Source organism: Euleptes europaea, chromosome 9, assembly GCF_029931775.1.
Source record: "Euleptes europaea isolate rEulEur1 chromosome 9, rEulEur1.hap1, whole genome shotgun sequence".
Taxonomy (NCBI): Eukaryota; Metazoa; Chordata; class Lepidosauria; order Squamata; family Sphaerodactylidae; genus Euleptes; species Euleptes europaea.
Window position 1 is genome coordinate 88,088,967 of NC_079320.1, and position 22,367 is coordinate 88,111,333.

A 22,367-nucleotide genomic window follows, 5' to 3' on the forward strand; every position below is an offset into this window, starting at 1 on the left:
CCAAGTCCTATGAGGAAAGGTTGAAGGAGCTGGATATGTTTAGCCTGAAGAGGAGAAGGCTGAGAGGGGATATGATAACCATCTTCAAGTACTTGAAGGGCTGTCATATAGAGGATGGTGCCGAGTTGTTTTCTGTTGCCCCAGAAGGTCCGACCAGAACCAACGGGTTGAAATTAAATCAAAAGAGTTTCCGTCTAGACATTAGGAAGAATTTTCTAATAGTTAGAGCGGTTCCTCAGTGGAACAGGCTTCCTTGGGAGGTGGTAAGTGCTCCTTCCCTGGAGGTTTTTAAGCAGAGGCTGGATGGCCATCTGTCAGCAATGCTGATTCTATGACCTTAGGCAGATGATGAGAGGGAGGGCATCTTGGCCATCTTCTGGGCATGGAGGAGGGGTCACTGGGGGTGTGGGGGGGAGGTAGTTTGGAATTTCCTGCATTGTGCAGGGGGTTGGACTAGATGACCCTGGTGGTCCCTTCCAACTCTGATTCTAGCTGTTCTACTGTAGACCAACATGGCTGCTTTCTGAAAATATCTCTGTGATAATGTTCTCGAAGCTGTCAGCATGGTGTAGTGGTTAAGAGTGTTGGACTCTAATCTGGAGAAAGATGGCATATAAAAACCAACTCTTTTGTAAGAAGTGGGAAGCAGAGACAACCCAATGGATTTTGCCTATTTTAGTAAAGTACGGTCCTCTTAAAACCTTGAATTATACCGTTCCTTTTATCAGATCTAGACTCAGATACTGAGAAAGTACAACAGATAGCAAAATACCCAGCATATGAAATAACCCTAAAGCTATCAAATAGCTCTGATAATGCAAGTTTACCCTGTACCACAAATGGATAAAGTCTTTTATTGTGTTTATTCTAAAATTGTATAATTGCTTATTTCTTTGTTTCTCTATACTATGAATGCTTAAGACTTTGTCAATGAGCAATAAAGATTTTGGATTTGAAAAGCCAACTCATCTCCTTTGATTGGTTCCTCCAGATTTATATCAAACGTTGGAAAATCAATCTTGTTTTGGAAAGAATGAGTCTTGCTTATTAAAGAAATTAACTTTATTATTTAGTCCTTTCATAAACAAATACAAAAATACATATATAACAAGTACAAAACACCACAGTGTCATGAACGCGTGTGTTTCTCCTAGCAAGCATATTATGACATTTCAGATTCAGCTGTCAAACTACACCTGCCTTGTGAAATGTTAATGTAACACTGTTTTTCTACATATCAAACGTTAAATAAAATGTTTGCTGAACAGTTTTGTGCATCATGAGTATAGTGCAGCCACTTTAAGACCCACAGATATATGTTATTTCACTCTCTCACACAGTGATTTAAAGGGCCTTGGATGTGACTAGCTTGTGTGCTTCTTGTTTTAACTTTCAAATCTCTTGGAATTGGGAGGAAAGTTGTACTGCCATAAAAAATATATTGGGAACATATGTTTTTTTCAGTAGTGAAATGGTTATCCAGAGAAAGATCCAGACATATCCTCAATAACTTAGCCATTCAACACTAGAAACAATGTATTAAAAGCTTGCCTAGAATATTGGGGGGGGGGAGAGAGAAGTACTCCACTCTATGAATGTCTGTATTTTCTTCATTCTTCATTAAATTACTGCACGTGTTGCTTTGGTCAAACAGCTGACTGAGCATTCATCCTGTCAATACGTTCCGTGCCTGTGCAGTTCATGTTATGCAACTGACCTCAAAGAGCGAGGCAGCCGAATGCATCCGATAGAAGATGGAAAAGGGCATTGCAAGGTTCACAATGATGATCCACGGCTCAAACCCAAAAACCATCTCTTCCAATCCGTTGTCGTACTCAGGACGGCAGCCGAAAGCTGGTGGAATCCAAAGCTGGGTGGGTGGGTAAGAAAAGGAATACGTTAAAACAAATACAAACTTTAATGTATTTATTTTATAACCTGTCTTTTTCCCCAGTAGGGACTCAAAGCAGATGACATCATTCTTCTCTCCTCCATTTTATCCTCACAACAGCCCTGTGAGGTAGGTGAGGCTGAGGTGTGTGACTTGCCTGAGGTCACCCAGCGAGCTTTTCAGGGAGAGTGGGGAAGTATCCAGATCCTAGTCTGACTAAACTAGGCCACAGTGGCTTGCAGCCTAAATCGCCTGCATGCTCTGTTACACCTTCCCTTCCCTCTTGGCTCAAGGCAGTTCTGGGCACTCCTACTAAAGTTTGCTAGGTTGTTTGGTTTGAACATCACTCTCATTAAGGAATTCTACAGGAAAACAGCATTACATCATCCATAGCGAAGACCTCCCTCAGGCCAAGCCCAGGACTTATTTTCAAAGTCAGTAGAACATGTGATTCCACTAAAGCTGGTGAGTAAGTGGACAGGCCCTGGGCTGGGCCTAAAGGTGTGGCTTCACAGCAGAAGAGCCCTGCGTGTCTATGCAGACCTCTTTTACACGTTATATTTTCATGAACATGCAGCAACAGCACAATTCATTCTGCCTCTGCCAAATGAACACTTTGCTTGTGGTAAATACTCTCCAGCTAACCTCTGTAGTGTCAAATTTGTTGGGGGGGTGGGGGTGGGACGCATAACTCTTCCCAAGATTCCCCCTTTCACATATTTGTTTTCTTTGCATTTTTCAGCTTTTTTCTCAGCTGTTTTCTCAGCTGCTCTGAGAATAACAATAACAGAAAATGATAGAGGTGCACTTTTTGGATACTGCTCAGGTGCCATTTCCCTATACCTGAGATCTCGATGATGGAAAGTGCCATCAAGTCACAGCTGACTTATGGTGACCCCATAGGGTATTCAAGGCAAGAAACGTTGGAAGGTGGTTTGCCATTGCCTGCCTCCCCATGAGCTGAGAGAGTACAGAGAGTTATGACTGGCCCAAGGTCACCCAGCAGGGCTCATGTGGAGGAATGGTGAATCGAACCCAGTTCTCCAGATTAGAGTCCACTGCTCTTAACCACTACACCATGCTGGCTCTCTCCTGAGATCTTAGCTGGCTTTATTAAAGCATTGATTCATAAAAGCAAGTTTTGAAGAAGGCCGAAGTTTCATACAGCTGTGCTTCACAGATTTTTGGAGGGCAACCCTGGGTTCAGCAATGCTCAAAAGAGCTGCTGATTTGATTAGGACTCTAGCACGGGTTCGGAGAAGTAACCAACATCCTTATGCTGGGTCCTAAAAACCATCTCTACATAGTGGATCAGAGACTTTGGCTTCCAGCCTCCCCATATGTTCCAAATATCTCTTTTGCCACCACATGAATTTAAAGAAAATGGACATTCCACACATGGGGTTGGATCAAGAACAAAACATCCACCTGTATCGTATCCCCACGTGCATTTCCACTTGCACAGGATCTTGTGCAACCTATTTCTAGGCATTGTAGTATATAGGGAGGAAAGTGCTAAGTGGTGCATGAGTTCCGGAGCAAGGGTAACTGTACTAATTCCATTGACGTTTCCAACTCTGAATTGCTAGAGCCAAGCCATTGCACAGAAGTCTGACTCAAGTCAGCTGCATTTTCTCCTTTTGAAAATAAGTTGTGGGCTTGGCCTGGGTGAGGTCTTCGTTATGGATGATGGATAAAATGCTCCAGAAAAGAGCAAGCATTTAGAAATCTTGTGGAAATCACTGGTGCTTGAATAGCCAATGGTCTGCTTAATCTCCATTGATTTCAGTGCCATTTAAGAGCACTTACATTCCCTAAGTGTGCTTAGGACAGAAGTCCTAAATGCTAATACTTAAGTACATCCCCCCGTTTTAATGTGATTCATCACTGAGGAAGTTGCAGGTGAGGACCTTTAACCAAGCCATCAACTCCCACATGCAATAGCACTTAGAGTAATTTCTTTGATTTGGCATATTGTGGGGAAAGGGAGGCAAAGTGGCTAATTTCCTCTCCCCCACAGGCCTCTGCAGCTGGTGCGTTGACCACAGTTCAGGCTTCCGTAGGTGATGTTTACTTTCGTGTTGCGAAAAGTTTCACCTGCTGATTTCTGCAGACCAAGCGGCTCTTTAAAAACACAACAGCAGCCGGCCAAGGCTGTCAATTTTCCCCAATAAGAGGGAACTCTTGTGGAAGAGCCGTCCTCATTCCCGTACGGCGACTTACCGACAGATTGCACAGGAACAGGAAAGCAGCCACATTCTTCAGGATGCGCCGCTTGTCGAGTGTGAAGCTTCTTCCACAGTGGGAGGAATCAGACGCAGGAGGGGCGAGGGCTTTGCTGGGCTCCCCCTTTCCTTCATCCGGAGCGCCTGTTCCATTGCTCTCAGGCAGGCAAATGCTGCCGTTGAACTTGCACGGAAACTCCCCGTTGTGGAGGCCATTGGCCCCATTGTAGATTTCTTTGTAAGAAGGTGCAGGAGAAAGGGTGCTCCCGTTGGACACTGTCAGTATCCGAAGAGTTTTGATGTCGTCGTGACCCTTTTCATGCTCACGATGTATCGATTCAATTATAAAGAGGTTCTGGACATATTTCTCAATTATAACTAATATGGAATAAGGCAGATTGTACCACGCGTATATAGGGTGGGTTTCAGCACAGATAATTGCCAGGATGGAGCCCCAAGAAAGGAGCCAGGATCCTGAAGCCGTTCCAACCAGAAGGTCCCCGTCAAGTTTTCTGGCTGGGTTTTTGGAGACGTCTAGTGATCGACCTTCAAGTCTGTATATCAGCAGAGCGACAATCCCAGCTGCACACATCAGGGTCAGTACGATGATTGCAAACATGTAAAACATCACCAGAGCAATTTCACTCTTTAGCTTTGAACGCCCAATCTGGATCAGATACACCACAACGATGGCTATCGTGGTGGCAAACACAACCATGCCCACAATGGTGCCCAGTGTTTTGCCTTGAAATTTGAACGGTATCTTGTGATGCTGAAGGTGTTCGACGTTGCGCCCAATGTTCTTCCAAAGCACATAGAGCACCGTAGATGCTAAGATGTGATACTCTATGTTGAAAGGGTACAAGTAGTATATTCCTTGAGAAAATATAGAGCAGAGAGATGTAGTGGAACAATTACACTGCGGAGCATGGTCATCCAGCTCTAAGAAAAGAGAGAATAATAGCAGCATATTAAAGTATGTTAGCTATCAATATCATTTTAGACATGCATAGGGTCTGGCTGCAAGAATGCTATATGAATAGAAACAGAAAGCTTACGGCACGACACTATCAGCCTCTGTGCAGAGGTACCTGCAGCTGAACACTATTCACAAGAACAGACTAATGAATGGGACATCTACCACTCTGGAACCAGGACAAGCCCTCTAGACCAGGGGTGTCAAACATGTGCCCCACATGTGTCTTTTATAAAGTTTGTAGCTCCAGTATCTGGCATTACATTTTATGGCATTTATTTATTTATTTGGTACATGTGGCCCAGCCTGACCAAATGACATTTATGTCATTTCCAGCCCTCCTAACAATTACGTTCTGCATCCCTGCTCTAGACCATACTGAGGAACCTGGTAAAATGGGTAAAAGGGTTCACAAAATATTTTTTCTTCTAATGTTTGCTGACTTCAATGTTTTATAAAACACAAAGCACATAAAGGAAAACACAGATGTGCAGGAGCAGTCAAACGCCAGCGTGAAAGATGACTTTTCAAAAAGGTAATTATTGGCCAGATGGAAATAAAGAGTCTCAGTAACAGGGAAAAGTCAGGTAGGAAAAGCCCAGTTGGGGAATGGAAGGTATAATTTTTGGATTAAGGTGATAAAGACCAGAGTACAAAAAAGAGAGCAAGAAGGAAAATCAAGAGGGAAAGTTAAGTGGGAATAAGAAAATGAAGACTGTTGATAGTCAACAGGAGGAGTTTAAATAGAATATCAGAAGGATAATCAGAGCCAATGCAGACAATGTTCCATGGTCATACAACAAAGAACACAGATTGTGCAAATCTAAGAATTCAAGACAAAAGAAAATAGATTTCAGAAATGTGATAGAGTGGCTTTCTGGCTACACAGCCTTTATAAAACAGAGTAGTCAAACTTTTAGAAATTAGCAATACCATTATCTCACCTATTGATATGTTTCCAAACCCAAGAGTAATTAGCCTTTCCTTGTGCTCATTAAGTTGATGCTTGGATTCTGCTAAGACTGCATTTGTCCACAGAAGCAAATTTGTAAACACTGAATGGATCACTCCAAACCTAGAAGGTAATGTAAATGCATTTATTGATAAACACTTATTAAACGTGGACATGAATATTTTACTTTCTGATATTTAAACTGGTGCCTAAGTTACTGAGTCTTAAGCATAAAAATATCTCTGCCTTGTCAGAGGAAGAGGGGTCACAAAGGGTAGCCATGTTAAGACTGTCAGCCCATTCCTGACCTTTCGGTGGCCAGTGTGGCCAAGGTGCCACCGTGGTGCCCCCAAAGCCATTTTCTGGCTGCCAAAAGGCTTTAAAAAGCCTTTTGGAGGCTTTTTATTTTTAAAATGGGCCATTTTGCCCCATTGAGAACAGCGAGGCTGTGCCAGCAAAAAAAACTGTCGCAGCAACGCTGTTCTCCCCATTGGTGTGCTGGGCCAAAAGGGGACAGGAAACTGCCTACTAGCAGCTCCGCACCCTGGCATGCCCTGGGAACACCCCCGGGGCCCTGGCACAGGGCTTTGTGCCAGTGGGACGCTGGTGGAAGGCCCAGCCAGTGTCCCTGGGCAATGATGCACTTTCATCCTTTGAGGTCAGGAATGGGCTGTGTCTGTAGCAGCAGAAAAGAGCAAGAGTCCAGGAGCACCTTAAAGACTGAAGAAGTGAGCTGTGGCTCATGGAAGCTCATACGCTGCCAGAAATTTGGTTAGTCGTTAAGGTGCTACTGGACTCTGACTCTTTTCTACTTGTCAAAGGAAACTAGAGATTGTCATAAAAGAGGCTACTTTGTTGGGGACCCATGGAAATAATGGCTCAGAGCTGGACGTAAATTATATCTCCAGTGGAGAAACCCCTGGCTTTGGACTCACTACTTTGTCCCAGGAACAGTGTGTGAAATGAAGGGAAACAGGAACCTCTCCTTTCATCAGACGAAATTGCATGTGCGTTCTGCAGCACAGGAAGACTGAATCTGTCATCTGTCAACCTTCTTGACCATCCACTGACTCAAAAACTGAATGCATCCCAAACTACTTTCATGTGAACTGGTGAACTGGGTTGGTTTCCCCACTCCTCCACATGAAGCCAGCTGGGTGACCTTGGGCTAGTCACAGCTCTCTCAGCCACACCTACCCCACAAGGTGTCTGTTGTGGGGAGAGGAAGGGAAGGAGATTGTAAGCCAGTTTGATTCTCCTTAAAAGGTAGAGAAAGTCAGCATATAAAAACCAACTCTTCTTCTTCTTCTAAAGAGTTTTCAAGGGAAATGCACCATCAATGTGCCATCAGTCTGAAGCACAGATTCCCCACCTTAGTATAGCCTCACCAAAGCCATCCAAAATAATAGTGAAAAGACAATTGGAGGGGGCACAGCCCACAATATACACAATATGCAAGAAAAAAACCCCAAAAGGCTCAGAGAGAATATGAGACTTCTCCCACCGAAGGCAGACACCAGCCATCAATACAAGCATTCCCCTGCTGTTTAACTTAGGTGAATAGTTCTTTGCATTATTGTCATGCTTCCCATATCATCAGTTTTTGGGTTTGCTGTTGTTATTTTCCAGGTTCAAACACAACACGTACGATATTATAAATGCAAAAAATTCTGTTTACCTCTCCAGCGTTTTGAAAGACTGGATGATATCCTTTGCGTGACACCATAAGAAATACACCTGAAAGAAAAATACAGATAAGAGTTGTTGCTGGAAAAATGCTGCCATATTTGTTTTGCCCTGGTGTACTGGTGGGACATTTTATTTGTACTATTGTCTAATCTGGAAATACTGAACTCCTGTGGCAACAAAATTGAATTGTGCGACATGTCAAGGACAACAAAAGATGCAGAAATAAAAGTGTATAAACACTTCTGTACCTTATGTATTTTAGTGGTTTCAGCACAATCAGGAATGACACACCTGCAGCCATGGCTCCCAAATTCCCTTCCCCTTTAAAAACATTTTTGTGCACAGGAGGTTGGTGATTTCCAAGCTCTGCTCCCTTATGGAGAATGCCTGTCTTAGCTGCCTTGTAGTTTTAAATCTTCTACTGATTTGCCAGGGAATAATTTATGTTTTCCTCTTCCTTAGCTTCCCAACAATGTATCCACCAAATGAACTGCTTTATCTCATTTACCCTCTGTACTTTATATATAAAAAGATACAGCTGGAAATATGAAGGGAAAAAAAAGTTCAATGAAGGCAAAACCAGTTTGGCTTACTAAAAAGGTAAAGGTCCCCTGTGCAAGAACCGGGTCATTCCTGAAAGCATAACTCTTTGTGGAGGTAGACTAACAGCTCATTGCTAAGCCTTGCAGAGGCAGGAGACGTTGTGGCCAAGGCTCTGCAGCGGCGCCTCTAAAGAGGTTTCCCGGCCGCTGCAAGGTTTAAAAACCCCTTTATAAAAAACAAAAAACAAACATGGGAGGCAGAAGGCCCCACTGAAAACAGCAATGCTGCACCAAGAAAAACCTGGGCTGGAGAGGCATACAGTCAGCTCCGCCCCTGGAAACCCCACCACCACCACCAGCGCCACATTTCAGGACCCAGAGAGGCTGCGGCATCAGAGGGGCACAGTGCAGCTCCGTGGTGCCCAGGTGCCAACAGAACTGCCCCCGCCGCCAGCATAAGTGCCTCTTATTCTGTTATAAGAATAACACACCGCCTCCACTCCGCTTTCAGCCCAATCCTCAGGAATGGGCTGTCAGTGACTCCCATTTTACAGTGAATTTGTGGCTGAAAACAGACTTTCTAATCCAGGCCCAACAGCCCATTCACTGAATTATGTAGGGTCCTTACACAAAGGGAGACATACACCACCCTGTGTTCTAGACATATAATTACTTCTTCCGGGAAGGCTGAACTTACTTTTACACATATAAATTTAAATGGTTCCATTATTAGGATAAGCGGTGGTTCATGACTTTCTGTGGAATGTTATTAATTTCACTCATAAAAACAGAACTTGGGCCAGCATCATCAACATGTACTTTAAATGCAGTGATGCACACAGACAATCCATCCAGAAGCACTCTCCTCTTCCATTGGAAGGAAATCAGTGAGCCTGTCACAAGGAGGCGCACCGGGCCCCACTGTCAGGCTGTTATCTCGGTTTAGATGTTTCCTTTCGTTTCTCTGCTGAACCGTCCAGACTTCAAGGACGGCTACACATACCAAAGCCTGGGAACGCCACTTCTGGGAAATAATGCTCTGTTTATGCTTTGTAATCTCCCGCCGTTTCTCTGCCTTATATTTCCAAATAACGGGCAAGACAACCCATAGCTGTCATCTTGCCTTCAAAGCACTGTATTGCCTATTTGACCAGTAAAGCCATCTGCTTGGAATCTGATTGTCTCTGTGGTGATTTCTGGTTCGATGGGTCAAGAGCTTACATTATGACAGCTATCCCATTACCCTTTTCATCAGTCAGGCTGGAGCCCAGGAGGGTTCGCCTGCCACTCGGATGGGAGCTAAGACAGAGCTCTCCGAGTGAGTTTACCGTGGCTGGAGCCCCGTGTGGTTCGCCTGCCACTCGGATGAGAGCTAAGACAGAGCTCTCCGAGTGAGCCCGGTGTGGTTTTCCCCGGTCCCGGTGGATCTGTTCCCCGAAGCCGGAGCCCTGGAAGGGTCTCATCCTTGACACCTTCCTTTGAGGACGCCCTAGACAACGTTCATCGGGCAGAAGTGGAACGTAGCCGCCTGACTGGACTTGTACGGGCGCAGCGTGGAAGCCAGCGCCCGCCACGACCTCCTAGTGTCAGATTGTCTAGTGGAGGATGCTCAACTGGCCCGGGTGTGCGGAGCCGGGTCAAAAGCACTGGCAAAACGGATGGTTGCGCTCTTCCACGGAATGACCTCGACCACCGTTTCAATGGCCGGGATTGCTAAGCTGTCAACCCCCGTCTTTGGTGTCAGCGCAGCGACCTTAGCGGTTCAGGTCCAGCCGCGGCTGGATCTTCCGGATCAAGCCGGACCTATTTCGGCATGGGAGCAGGAAGCTCTGCCACTAGTGACCACGACCCTGACCACCAAACTTGAAGGGGATCAAGTTTTAGCGGATCGTAAAGGGACCAAGGAGGACTTGCACCATGAGGAAACTCTCTGGACTGCAAACCTCCGAATCAGCCAGCCCCGTCGCTTAGGTGATGCGGGCAAGGATATGTTTTTGCTCCGACAGCACAATTGGGAACACATAGACCGGGTGGCCCACTTGCAGGGTCAAATGCACTTTTTGCTTCACGACGACGACTGCTTGCAGCAGATACAAGCCGAACCGGATGGCTCGGCCCCAGCTCCACAACCAGGGTCTCCTGATCAGGCTCAACCGCAGCAACCTGCGGCACCTCTGGGCGGAGCACCCATGTTGCCAGTAACTCCAGCAGTGCCTGTGGCGCCAGGAGACCCCAGAGCTCCCGTCCTGCCACCGCCAGGAAGTCCAGGGGCCCCGTTCCTTGGATCTACACCAGCACCCGTACTACCTCCAGTTCCATGGAGACCACCCAAACTGAAGATCTCTTTTGCCGGCTCGGCAGAGATACTACCTTGTCAGCGACCCAAGCTGAGGGGAAGCCAGAAGCCTCCCCCCGAAGCTTCCGTTCCCTGCCCGCAGAGATCAGCACGGCCCCCTCAAGATCGCGAATCCCGATTCCAAAGGGGAGCTTGCCTCGTTTGCGGCGCGATGAACCACTTTGTTTCAGCATGTCCTCAACGCCTGGAACTCCCTCGACCGAATGCATTGCCCCGAGTTCGGGGACGACCTCAACGCAGAGGCACCGCGGCCACCCGCAGTACAGCACCGGGACGGCCCACACCCTCTGCACTTCCTACTTCTGCAGACTCCTCCGGGTTCTGGATTACAAGTGCCCCAGTGGGGGACAATTCTCCATCTTCGGACAGGGATCTTCCCTGGGATACCCCAGCGTTAACCCTGGACTCGCTTCCTGACCTGTCACAAAACCGGGGAAGACCTCAACGTGGAGGCACCGCGGCCGCCCGCAGTACAACGCCGGGTCGGTTCACACCCTCTGCACTTCAGTTCAGAGACTCTCCCGATCTTCCTGTTTCTACAGACCCCTCCGGGTCTCGGATTACAAGTGCCCCAGTGGGGGACAATTCTCCATCTTCGGACGGGGGTCATCTCCAGGATACCCCAGCGTTAAACCTGGACTCGCCTCTTGACCTGTCTAATAACCGGTCACAGTCTGCGGTGAATGGAACGTCCCCGCAGACCCCCGCAGTTTCTCCTGCAAAACCTACGAAACCGACGAAGGTGAAAGAAGTAGAAAATACGGTGTATGTGGACGCAGTGTTGCAACACTATAAAGGGGGTCCCCAACTGCCTGTCAAGGCACTTATTGACTCTGGCTGCGGCCGCACTTTAATCAGTGAGGCCACGTTTGCAGCCCTCAAAGTCAAGTCCGAGGCTTTACCAGCTCCCGTCCAATTTGCCCAGATGGATGGGAGCCCTTTTAAGGGGGGACCAGTCGATCATCGCACATGGGGAATAGCGATGGGTATTGGTTCCCACTGGGAGCAAATAGACTTTACCATAGCTCCTATCCGATTTGAAGTGGTCCTGGGAATTAACTGGATTAAAGGTCATAGTCCCAGTATAGACTGGGAGACGAACACTATCTCCTTTGCTAACCCCAAATGCGACCAGCACCGACAGCAAGTTGCGGTGCTGTCTCCACCCGCTCCGGCATTAATCTCCGATGTCCCATCACCGCCGTCCCTACCTGATGTATACCAGGACTTTGCGGATGTCTTTAACATTAAAGAATGTGATGCCTTACCCCCCCACCGGGCCACTGACTGTGCAATTGAGGTGGTGAAGGACTGCACATTAACCAAGAGTAAGATTTACCCTATGAGCACTTCCGAGCGCACTGTACTACGGGACTTTTTGGACAAAAACCTTGCCAGAGGGTTCATTCGCCCATCAAATGCTCCCAACTCAGCCCCCGCGTTTTTCGTCCGAAAAAAGGAGGGCGACCTACGCCTCTGCATTGACTTCCGAAAACTCAATGCAGTTACTCAAGCCAACGCCTATCCTATACCGATAATTTCAGATATTTTGGGACAACTACAAGAGGGACGTATATTCTCCAAATTGGACCTAGTAGAAGCCTACTACCGCGTCCGTATCCGCGAGGGGGACGAACCCCTCACTGCCTTCTCTAGCTGTTTTGGAATGTTTGAATTCCTTGTGATGCCCTTCGGGTTAAAAGGTGCCCCGGGGGTCTTCATGCAACTCATCAACGAAATCCTCCATGATTTACTGTACCGCGGGGTGGTAGTTTATTTGGATGACATTCTTATTTATTCAAAAATCATGGACGAGCACGTCACTTTGGTCCGAGAAGTTCTGCACCGCCTGCGCAATCACCAACTCTTTGCAAAGTTGGCTAAATGCGAATTTCACCAGAGCAAAATAACTTTCTTGGGATATATAATCTCCCACCATGGCCTTAGCATGGACCCGGCCAAGGTCCAATCCGTCCTCGATTGGACTCCTCCCTCCAACCGCAAGCAAGTACAACAGTTTCTGGGCTTTGCTAATTTCTACCGCGGATTTATCCCTAACTTCGCCCAAATAGCGCTGCCCATCACCGACCTTCTGAAAACCAAGGGTAAAGGAAGCTCTGCTACATTACCCTCCGCTAAGATACAGTGGACTGATCAATGCCAGACCGCCTTTGTAGCCCTCAAACGACTTTTCACGTCAGAACCTGTACTACGGCACCCAGACCCTAATCGAATGTTCATTGTACAAGTCGATGCCTCCGACGTAGCTATGGGAGGGGCCCTGCTCCAAAGAGGACCATATGGTCTCCTTCACCCCTGCGCTTACTTCTCAAAGAAATTTGCGCACTCCCAATTGAACTGGCCCATTTGGGAGAAAGAAGCCTCAGCCGTTCACCATGCGCTTACTCTATGGCGACAATTCCTGGAAGGGTCTAAAGTCCCCTTCGAAGTATGGACCGATCACAAGAATCTAGCCGCCCTCACGGGAACCCATAAGTTATCCGCGAAACAACAGCGTTGGGCGGAATTCTTTGCTCAGTTTCGTTTTGTCCTGAAGCATGTCCCTGGAAAACAAAACGTTCTCGCAGATGCTCTCTCCCGGTTGCCTCAATACCCGGCGAAACTCGATCGGCCAACAAACTCTTTATTTACGCCCGCTCAAAGAGAAGCCCTGCCCGTACTGGCTGTACAAACTCGATCCCAGACGCTGCCCCAGCGGAAGCACACGGTAGCCGGCGCGCAAGCTCCTCCAGCCCTACCGGCCGCCCAGCTGCCCCCACAACGGAAACACACGATAGCCGGCGCTCCAACTCCTCCAACCCAACCGGCCGCCCAGATGCCTGCAGTCTGCACACCACCGCACGTAAGCGCTTCCCCCTCGTCAACCCCCATAACTGCTCCTACTACCACCGTAAACAAGGGGGGGGGTTCCCGTCTCTGAATCTTTCTTAAATTCCCTTCGGGAACAATGCCTTATGGAACGCTCTGATCAAACCCTGCCTCCTGGTGTAATCGAACAAGGAGGCTCTTGGTACAAAGACTCGAAATTATATGTGCCCAAAGCGCTCCGAAAAGACGTCTTACACTTGGCTCATGGAGTAAAAACAGCTGGACACTTTGGGTTTCTAAAGACCCTTCACCTGTTGCGCAGACAATTTTGGTGGGGGGGAATGCGTTCTGACATTGACTCTTTCATTCGCAACTGTCCTGTTTGCGCCACAGTCAAACGATCTCAAGGCAAGCCCCCAGGACTACTGCAACCACTTGAAATACCCAGCAAACCCTGGGAAGTGATTGCTATGGATTTTATGACGGATCTCCCTCTCAGCGGGGGAAAAACTGTGTTATGGGTTATCACTGACTTATTTTCTAAGCAAATACATTTGGTTCCATGTGCGGGGATCCCCTCCGCTCAGAAGTTGGCCCGCCTCTTCGTGTCACATGTAGTCTTTAGACTACATTCGTTTCAGCGCAAGATAATCTGCGACCACGGAAGTAGTTTCGTTGCTAAGTTTTGGAAAGCTTTTCTCAAATTGGTGGGGGTGGAGCAGGGGTTGTCTAGTGCATACCATCCCCAAACGGATGGTCAAACCGAACGTGTCAATGCTGTACTTGAATGCTATTTGCGCTGTTATGTCAATTACCACCAAGATGACTGGGTGGAACTGTTGCCTTTTGCAGAATATGCCTACAATAATGCTGTACATCAGTCCACAGGTTTCAGCCCGTTTTATGCGGTGTATGGACAGGACTTCGGTCCTATCACCCCAATAGAAGGATTAGAGGGGGAGGGGGATGCCGACATTGCCTCTTGGGCACACACCCTCCGTACAACATGGCCCTGGCTGGTTAGCAACCTAGACCGAGCCAAGCACAAATACAAGGCGCAGGCCGACAAGCATCGTTCCCTTGGTAGGGACCTGCAAGTGGGTAACTTAGTATACCTTTCCACCAAGAACCTGCGCTCTACCCGTCCGTGCCATAAGCTCAATGCTAAATGCATTGGCCCATTTCCCATCATCCGCCTCATAAATCCTGTCACAGTGGAACTGTCTCTCCCCAAAACTCTGAGGCGTGTACACCCCGTTTTCCATATCAGCCTTCTAAAGCCCCATGTTGCTTCCCCACAATGGCACCCGGAGCCGCCTCCTGAACAGCCCATAATGGTGGGGGGGGGGAGGAACATTTCGAAGTCTCCAAAATCCTCGATTCCCGCATACACCACGGGGTCTTGCAATACCTGATCCGCTGGAAACACTTCCCCCCTGCCTATGACGAATGGGTTCGCGCACGGGATGTCTCCGCCCCCAAACTCGTCAACGCTTTTCACAATACCTACCCAGACAGACCTGCCCCCTTGCCGGATGGGAGGGGGCCTTAAGGGGAGCAGGATGTCAGGCTGTTATCTCGGTTTAGATGTTTCCTTTCGTTTCTCTGCTGAACCGTCCAGACTTCAAGGACGGCTACACATACCAAAGCCTGGGAACGCCACTCCTGGGAAATAATGCTCTGTTTATGCTTTGTAATCTCCCGCCGTTTCTCTGCCTTATATTTCCAAATAACGGGCAAGACAACCCATAGCTGTCATCTTGCCTTCAAAGCATTGTATTGCCTATTTGACCAGTAAAGCCATCTGCTTGGAATCTGATTGTCTCTGTGGTGATTTCTGGTTCGATGGGTCAAGAGCTTACACCCACGAGAATTCCTGCAAGCAGACCTATTTAGAAGGAGGTCACTATGCCCGTTGCGGATGGCAGCGTGCCGGGCTCTGCAGCTTCCTCATGGATGTGTGTGTGTGTGTTTTAAGTGCCGTCAAGTCATTTCTGGCCCATGGCGACCTTATGAATCAGTGTCCTCCAAAACATCCTATCCTTAACAGCCTTGCTCAGGTCTTGCAAATTGAGGGCTGTGGCTTCCTTTATAGAGTCAATCCATCTCTTGTTGGGTCTTCCTCTTTTCCTGCTGCCCACAACTTTTCCTAGCATGATTGTCTTTTCCAGTGACTCTTGTCTTCTCATAATGTGACCAAAGTATGACAGCCTCAGTTTAGTCATTTTAGCTTCATTTCAAAGGAATCTACTTTCTTCCTATCAGCTTTCTTCATTGTCCAGCTTTCACACCCATACAGAGTAACAGGGAATACGATGGCATGAATTAACCTGATTTTGGTTGCCAGTGACACATCCTTACACTTCAGAATCTTTTCTAGCTCCTTCATGGCTGCCCTTCCCAGTCTCATCTGATTTCTTGGTTGCTGTGTATCCTCATGGATACACAGATGTTAATGTTGGGAAGGCTCAGCTCCTTTCTTCTAAGTGCACATCAGGTCCAAAGCAACACATACCAACACACACACACACACACACACAAACTCCTGACACAGAACACCAGTCACACTTGGGGTTCTTTTTGCAAGGCTGGCTGATGGCCTGCAGTGTGCTTCCTTGGTGGCTCTCTTGCAAACAGACATGTTTGAGCTCTACACTTCACAGGGGGCTGGACAACTTTCCCAACACCCAGCTTGTTCACGGGAAAACCGATCAGTTTGCCTTGAGAGAAAAAGCAAGCTGGGCCATCTGTGCCTGGAGTGGGGGCCAGCCGGGGAGTGGGGAGAGGGAAGGAGGCTGGGAAGAATCAGGCCACAACTTTATTGATTACCGGTTCCTCAGGTTTTGGCACAGCATAGGCTGGGGACCAGGGGTGCCAGGGGAGAGGTTCCGAGTGCCCATCGCACCTCCAGCCCCTTCCTTCCAACCTGAGCCGCAGACCAGAGACAAATTAGCAGCCCTCGAGTCTGCTGACGGCATGCTCAAAACTGGCAGAGGGATTGTGTACCTTGCAAGTGACTTCTCTCGTGAGTATTTCAGTTATGTTTAATGCAGATTCAAATGTGCTCGTGCATACTCTGGAGTTTATTTTCTTTGATCTTTTTAAAGTTCAGGAAAAGGAACAACAACAAAAGGTTGAGACGAGAGGGGCATGGGAAGCAAGAGAGTTACAGGAGAAGTTTTAGTAAGGACTGAAAAGCCTTTGTTTCAAGCCCCAGTTTTGCTATTTCAGACCCAGGCCAATAATGGGAGTGCTATTCTCTTTGCTTTGGGTTCTTAGATCATGCCCTTCACTGTAATGTTGAGGAATTTACAAGAGGTGTATTATGCAGCAGTTATGTATGGCCGTGTCTCTCCCCTCTCCTCTGTACAGCTCTACAGTACATATGGAGGGGCTAATGTTACCTCGCCTCTTCAAGGTTGACTGCATAGGGAAGGAAAGGGGATTTGTGTTGTTCTCCCCATACTCGGCATTTGCAGAAGGGCTAGGAACAAGCTGACTCTCTGTTTGAAGTAAGAGGCTATTATTTCCATCTATCCTGTTACTACTTTCTGCTTCACTGCTAAAGATTTGCTGGTAAAATTCAAGGATGCGGCAGGTATGCAACATGGTATGCAAATGTAGATGTCAAAACAACACATTTCCGGACCTAGAAAAATGACGTGATATTCTTGCAGCTCTCTCTGATGACAGGTCCCAGCTGATGGGAACTTCTCCTGCACCAACCTCTAGTGGAATGCCCTGGAGCAAAAGCCACGCTCTTTCAACAGGCTCACAGTTCTTTCAACGGAGCTGGTGCAGGGTCAGTTCCTAGGCAGGCGTCTACCTGCTGATGGTCTGTTTTTAGGATTAACAGCATAGATGTTAGAAAATATTTCCTCAACAGACGAAAACTTCACAACTCTTATGGTGATGTTTTGGAAAGGACTGGTGTAACGTGAAACAAATTATGACAAGCCAATACACTGTGCTTACAAGGCAAGAGGAACTGAAATGTCATTCAATAAATAGTTTGCCCATTCAGAAAGAAGATTAAGGCAGTTTAACCACAACTTCTTTAGTAAAGGGAATTAATCCCAATTTTCATTTGGAGACATGGCTAACATTCCTGACGTGACTGTTTCATCTGTAAACCATACTTTGGGCTGTAAATGTCTTACTGGCCAGTCCACATTGTACAATATCAATTAGACCATCCGCAGAAGAGTGAGGGCACTGCAAGAACGGCTGCTGTAACACCAGCCCTCTGGGGCTTAAAACCTCAGTGTCTGGATGCAGGCAGAGAAGGCACGGTGGGGGGGGGGGATGGTGCACAGCCCTTTTTCATCCCAGCTTACTTTACCTCTCCTTTATTGTTGAGAGAGCATGCAGGAGGAGCAGGTACAATTAGGTGCTAAAGGAGAGATAAGGTAAGTACCAATTTGCCTAGAATCCCCTCCAGCTTTCTCTGCCTCTTTTTGGGGGCAGATTCAGAATGCTCAACAGACAAAGCCTGGTTTACACTCAGCTGCTTTAGATGTGATAAAAGTAATGCACAGCCTGGCACAGTATATGCAACAATTGGGCATGCAAAGGAACAAAGCAAGACTAAAGGGTGTTACCTGCACAACCGTATGCAAAGCATGTGTCACAGGGAAAATGCCTTCTGCGATGGATAAGCAATCGGAATATCCAACAAAATATCCAATTTTGAAAGAGTCCATAATTAAAGTAATCATTGCAAACAAAGTAATCCCACCTAAGAAAAATGTTAAAAGAGAAAAAATGTTACTATGAAGGTGATAGCTTTAGAGGCTGTGTAAAGAAATTTTAAAAAAGGGTTAGGCCAAAAATTAAGCTTACAGACAATGAAAATAGAAACTGGCAATGCTGCTTTACACCTGTGCAACATATCTCTTCTTCCTCATAACACACCAAAATACAAGCTTGGACAATTGCTGGAAATGCCACAAGGCTTCTCTGTTTGGGCTGGGTTCTAGTGGGTGGAGGGAGAATCTTTTTAATTCTGTCCTTGTGCTTTACAGGAGATTAATTTCACAGATGGATTTTAACTAAAGTTTGAAGTTGTTACCTGATCCAAACCGATATACAGGACACTTGGGGATCACCTCTTGCCGAAAGAGTCCATCCCTTTGGTGAACCTGCTTGCCAGTTCCTTAGGGCTCTGGTATTCTGCAGAAGCCAGAATTCCATCCAAATTACAGACTAAATTCCAAATCTAGACTAAGTCCAAATCCGGACTAAATTGGCAATTTCCACTGATTCTGCCTTCCTGCCTGCAGACACACACACCCTTGCATTCCTCAAGGTCTCCTGTCCCCAAAGACCAACATTTCATGGAGATAAGTAGGTGGAGGAAGGAAAGTTCCATTCCACTGATGGAAACGTCAGACTAGATCCATCCTGGGGCCTGCCTCTCCGAGTTCAAGAGAAAACAGGTGAACCTGAAGGCAGCCTGCAACGCTGAACGTTTAGGGTTATGAGACAGGGTCCTGTCCTTTTAAACCTCCATGGGTTTTCAGCCAAGGGGGAAGAGCTTGGGCATCCAGCAGGTTCGCTTGATCGGTTTCGGTGCTCAACTGAGCTCAGACCACCCCTGAAGCGCTTTGGCGTTGTGTGATGTTCTCACTGGGAGCTCTCCCAGGTCCTGCAGAACAATCCTCCCCACCCCAACCTCCCCCCACCGCGCTGAAGATGTGTTAGCTGCCACCTGCTGACTTGTGTCAGATGCCTCCTGCTTCATTCAAGCGACCTTGAAACCTTGCCCAGTGCCACGTGACTTCTCAACCCAGCCTTCCCGCTACCTCCAAAACAGGTGATTTCTTTATAACCTGCTTTTCTCCCCAATGGGCACCCCAAACTGCTTAAAACATCATTCTCTCCTCTTTCTTATCCTCACAACTACCCTGTTGGGTAAGCTAGGCTGAGGGAGAGTGACTGGCCCAAGGTCATCCAGTGAACTTTCAGGGGCAAGGAGGCCAAGGCCTCCCTCTGTACAGCACCCCGTCTATCTACCTGCTCATAGGTAACTAGTACAGCAAAACTCTATACTTTCACCCCTACCCCTTCTCTGCATCCTAACCAGTCCCCAAAACACAACTTCTGCAGGAAAATGCAATGACAGACAGCAAATCTGTACAGATATTTACATACACATTTGTATGGTCTATTATAAGCACAATATTTTACATATTTGCAAGCATTCTTACAATACTGTGGCTTTGCTCCATACGTGCTTACTCAGGAATAAATCCCACTGAACTCAATGGGACTTACTCCCAAGTAAGCACACATGAATCTGGACTTCACACATGACTACAGTTAAGCTGTAATGCATTCTCAAATACTCCCCCCCCACCAGTGACATTTTATCTCACTGAATGCAAATCCAAGTAGGAGTTGAATGTTGAGACCAAACTCTTATGCATATTTACTTGAGGGAAAGCCCAGCAGAAGACATTAGAACCGACTTTTACTTACTTATTAGGCGGCAATTCTGAGTGATGGGTCACAAAAGAAAAAAACTGCAACTCTGACTGAACTCTGCATCTAGGTTTAAACTGGGACATCAGCCATCACACCCCTTGTTAGTATGCCAGAGATCTGCCTGCATTTGCTACACCACGAAGCCTAAATTCTTGCCATTCCATCCAATGAAAATGCGGGGCCCCATAAGTAAAGTCACAGTGCAATCCTAAACAGAGTTACACCATTCTAAGCCCACCGATTTTAATAGACTCGGAAAGGTGTAACTCTGTTTAAGATCATACTGTGCCTCAGGGCAAAGGGGGCAAGGGGGAGCAGGTACCCTGGGCGGTGGGCAAAGTGGGGGCAGCCGCAGGAAGTGGGGGATGCTCAACTGCCCAGAAGAGATGGCTCGTTCAGCAGCGCACACAGCTTCCCCTATTAGGCTGCTGCTAGGAGGTGGGGGAGGCTGAATTGCCCAGCAGAGAGGGCTCATTCTGCAGCATGCGTGACCCACTCCCCTGATTAGGCTGCTGCTAGGAGGTGGGGTAGAAGAAAGAGGGAGACCCCGGGCCTCAGAGGTGAGTCGCAGCCCTTGGTAAGGCAGAAGCTGTGGCTGTTAGCTGGCGAGAGATGAGGAGTTTTGGGGGCTGGTGACCATTAACAGTTTAGAATGCCTGATGTGCCCCTCTTCCCCCCCCCTGCCTTGTGCTCTGCTGATGCACTGCAAATCCTAAAGCAGCCTGGAGTTGAATGGGGTGGAGGGGAAGAGGATGGGCTCTTATCTCCCCCCACACACACACTCCACTGCTTTAAAACTGGGAGCTGCATTATGCTTGGCTTTGCCGAAGGCCACGAGTAGACCTGCCCCCTCATCTGAAAGGCTTGGCCTTCCCTAAGAGCCTGATTTTACACCTTGGGAAAGGGGAGGGACAAGAACAGCAGGCCTGTTCATGTGCCTTACGTGCCATTAAGTCACTTCTGATCAATGGATCAATGACCTCCAAAGCGTCCTTTCATTAACAGCCTGGCTCAAGTCATGCAAACTGAGGGTCGTGGCTTCCTTGATTGAGTCGATCCATCTCATGGTGGGTCTTCCTCTTTTCCTACTCTCTTCAACGTTTCCTAGCATTATTGTCTGTTCCAGTAACTAAAGTGCAGTCACTTCAAGTTATTTTGGCTTCTAGTGACGTAATGACCAGATTAAGCTTTTCTTGGGCTGCAATTCATTTATTTATTTATTGGGTTTTAATCTTGCCCTTTCCACACTGGCTGCAAACGTTTGGTGTTTCCCATGTCAAAATTATGCGTGTTATATTTTTAAAAAAAATGTCCACGAAAAGGCTGAGCTGAAAAACTTTCTCCTTGGGTTGGGTTTTTATGTGTGCAGAGTGGTTGAGGGAATATTCAAACACGATAGACACAATCATGTAAAAGTGTAATTATTCATCAACAGTTCATAGAGGTCAACATAATTTATTCTATCGTTTAAAATAGTTGTTGATTATATATGCACATATAAAGAAAAAATGTATATAATATATGGGGGGGGGTCATTTTGTACTTTTGCCCCCTTTCAAAAACAATGCAGCCTGGGCCCTGCTGTGGCTTTCGTCTTTCCTAGTCAACCTGCATGAGCCCAGGCTGTAGTTTGACCAACACAGGCGGCCTGATCCCGGGCCTGTTTGCCTGGAAGTGAAGTTTCATTGGGGCGGGGGGGGGGGCGACGACCGGCAGAACACCCGCAGCGGCCACTTATGCCCGGGAGCTTCGGCCGGACGCCCCTTCCCCGCGTCCGAAGGGTCCGCCCTCTGCACGGGGCTGATCGTTGGCCGCTGGGAATTGGGGCGCGGGGAGGGGGCGTCTCCGCAGAGAGCGGCGGCCAAGGCCGGGCCGAAGCTCCCGGGCGGGAGGCGGGAGCCTTTCCGGCGCGCTTTTCTTCCCCTCCCTGGTGGCTGGGCGCTGCGCTGCGCTGCGCGGTCTCACGCCTGGCGGGCCCTGCGCGGGTGTGGGGGGGGGGGTGCTGCGCGCGCCTGGCACTCACCCTTGAGCCATCGGGCGCCGGCGTGGGTGTCCTTGTCCTGGATGAGCCTCTTGTGGGCGCAGCGTCGGCACACGTACCAGGCCATCCAGACGAGCTGCAGGAGCATGAGGGTGACGAGGTAGGCGAGCACGGCGCTCTTGGGCAGGTTGGCGGCGTGCACGGCCCACGCGAACATCAGCACCAGGCCGGCCAGGAAGAGGTTCAGGCCGTACTGGCTGCTCAGGATCTCGGCGCTCTTCTGCGGGTACGCCCGGGGGGCGCGCGGCGGCGGCGGCGAGGGGGGCCGCCCGGCCGCCTTCTCCAGCTCCCACTCCTCGGGCGCCCTGGCGCGGCCCCGCCGGCCCTGCGGCGCCCCCTCGGCCGGGCCCTCGGCCACCATGGCCGCGCAGCCGAGCGCG

At 48.2% G+C, this 22,367-nt stretch overlaps 1 protein-coding gene across 1 annotated transcript; it reads right to left on the reverse strand.

The window, feature by feature from the left end:
• Nucleotides 1-1,699: 1,699 nt before the first annotated feature.
• On the reverse strand, nucleotides 1,700-22,348 carry OTOP1 (otopetrin 1). The gene is made up of 6 exons (XM_056855120.1): nucleotides 21,970-22,348; nucleotides 18,062-18,198; nucleotides 7,723-7,781; nucleotides 6,037-6,167; nucleotides 4,115-5,058; nucleotides 1,700-1,870 (listed from the first exon to the last, which is right to left on the reverse strand). The coding sequence occupies exons 1-6, from the start codon at nucleotides 22,346-22,348 to the stop codon at nucleotides 1,700-1,702; spliced, it is 1,821 nt and encodes a 606-aa protein (XP_056711098.1).
• Nucleotides 22,349-22,367: the final 19 nt, after the last annotated feature.